The following is a 1,612-nucleotide window of genomic DNA, read 5'->3' on the forward strand; positions in this document are numbered from 1 at the left end:
TAGTGGCTCTAGGTTGTTCTTTTTGTCTTTTGCAATTCTTAATTGGTAACTCTCACTTGTTTAATTTCAAGTTTATTTTACTTAATTCAAATTCAATCTTGATTTCTCAACTTAAACGAAAAAAGAATTTTTATTGCCTAATTACTGATTAACTAAGTTTTCTGTGAGATCAACCTTGATTTGCCGCTATCTAATTTTACAGCCCGTAGGCGTCTTTTGATATTTGGTAGCATCACTCTCTTTTATTTTTTTCCTATTGAACTGCCCTCACGATTGCATTTTTCATAGGAAACATTCCAATTGAAATGAGTAGATGCAATTTTTCTAACACAACAAAGTTTCTTTCCTTGTTATTCCCCCACCCGGAGAAGCACTTCTTGAAGGAAAAAATGGTGAAGCATTTTTCTTTTGTTGAAGTGTCTGTGTTTCTGCGCTTCCTGGCCCTGCATTTGGAATTATTGTTATTGTTAGTGCTAGTACTAGTACTACTACTACTACTACTACTACTAACTACTACCACCACTGCTGCTGCTGCTGCTGCTGACCCATCGCCCTTTTGGTTTCCTTTTCATTTATGGTTGCAGTCCTGCAAGATGGCAAAGGGCTTGATATGGGCTACAGCAGAGGATTTGGCCCGAAATAGAGGAAAGGTTCTCTCATTGTATCGCCAAATACTGAGAAGCCTTAACTCTCCAAAGTTACCACTTAATTTAGCTGCAAGAATGGCTAAGAAGGCAGAGGTACGTGCCATTTTTTTGCTGGGTTCTGAGGAACGGTCAGTGCACAACATTGTTGACCTCATTGATGCTGCAGAATACTCTCTTTCCCTTTTAAGAAAAGGTGAAATCCCTAAGCACATTCAATGAGCCAACTGATTTACTTCTCAGAATAGTGTTTTCAAATCTTTCTCTCCTTTTCTATTTGAGTTCATTCCTGAAGTGTCAGTTGTAATGGATATTATTCTTTTGGTACTGGACCTAAAATGGAGTGGTGGTCTTTTATCTTTCATAGAATTATTCACTATGAGGTGAATTTGTCAAAAGGTTGCATGTAGTGAGTTGCCAATGTGGGCCATCTGTTAATGTCATTTAGTTTCTTTGGATTACTGTTGATTGTGTTAGTGTTTGATAGGAATGCAAACTTACTGTTAGATATCATTTCATATTGTACCAAAAACCCATCTGTATTTTACTCCCATTAAAAATAATAAACGTAGCATAGTTGCTTGACACATTTTAATTTAACAAATTTGTCTCTGTTTCAAAGGTACAAAAAATATAGATTTTTCTCTAGATATGATGTTTCAGATTGCAGACCTATCTTTTACATGAAGAATTGGCCTCCACAATCCTGTCCATATCTGTAATATTATTCTAAGAATGATTGGTTGTGCAGGTCATTTCCATTATGTCTGCGTCGGAACATATATCTGAGAAAGACATCTTAGTTAAATGATTGAGATACTTGTTATATAGAATCAAAGGACGTTCCAGTTTCTGGATGCATAATTCTCTTGGGTTTATGAAGGAATAGAATAGCAAGTATGTGCCATTCCATTGATGGGTGTATTAATGAGGGAAGGGAGAACCTCCTTTACCATTGTTTGCAAGTT

At 36.3% G+C, this 1,612-nt stretch overlaps 1 protein-coding gene across 2 annotated transcripts; it reads left to right on the top strand.

Moving 5' to 3' along the window:
* Positions 1-283: 283 nt before the first annotated feature.
* Positions 284-1,010, top strand: LOC114718220 (uncharacterized). 2 transcript variants are annotated; one of them, XM_028903481.1, is made up of 3 exons: positions 284-392; positions 585-740; positions 814-896. In XM_028903481.1, the coding sequence occupies exons 1-3, from the start codon at positions 306-308 to the stop codon at positions 832-834; spliced, it is 264 nt and encodes an 87-aa protein (XP_028759314.1). In that variant the 5' UTR covers positions 284-305; the 3' UTR covers positions 835-896. The 2 variants fall into 2 exon arrangements, with proteins under 2 accessions (XP_028759314.1, XP_028759313.1); XM_028903480.1 differs by having other exon boundaries at positions 585-1,010.
* Positions 1,011-1,612: the final 602 nt, after the last annotated feature.

The sequence above is a fragment of the Neltuma alba genome, unplaced genomic scaffold, assembly GCF_004799145.2.
Source record: "Neltuma alba isolate B1F8T4 unplaced genomic scaffold, ASM479914v2 tig00011820_pilon, whole genome shotgun sequence".
In the NCBI taxonomy this organism is placed as follows: Eukaryota; Viridiplantae; Streptophyta; class Magnoliopsida; order Fabales; family Fabaceae; genus Neltuma; species Neltuma alba.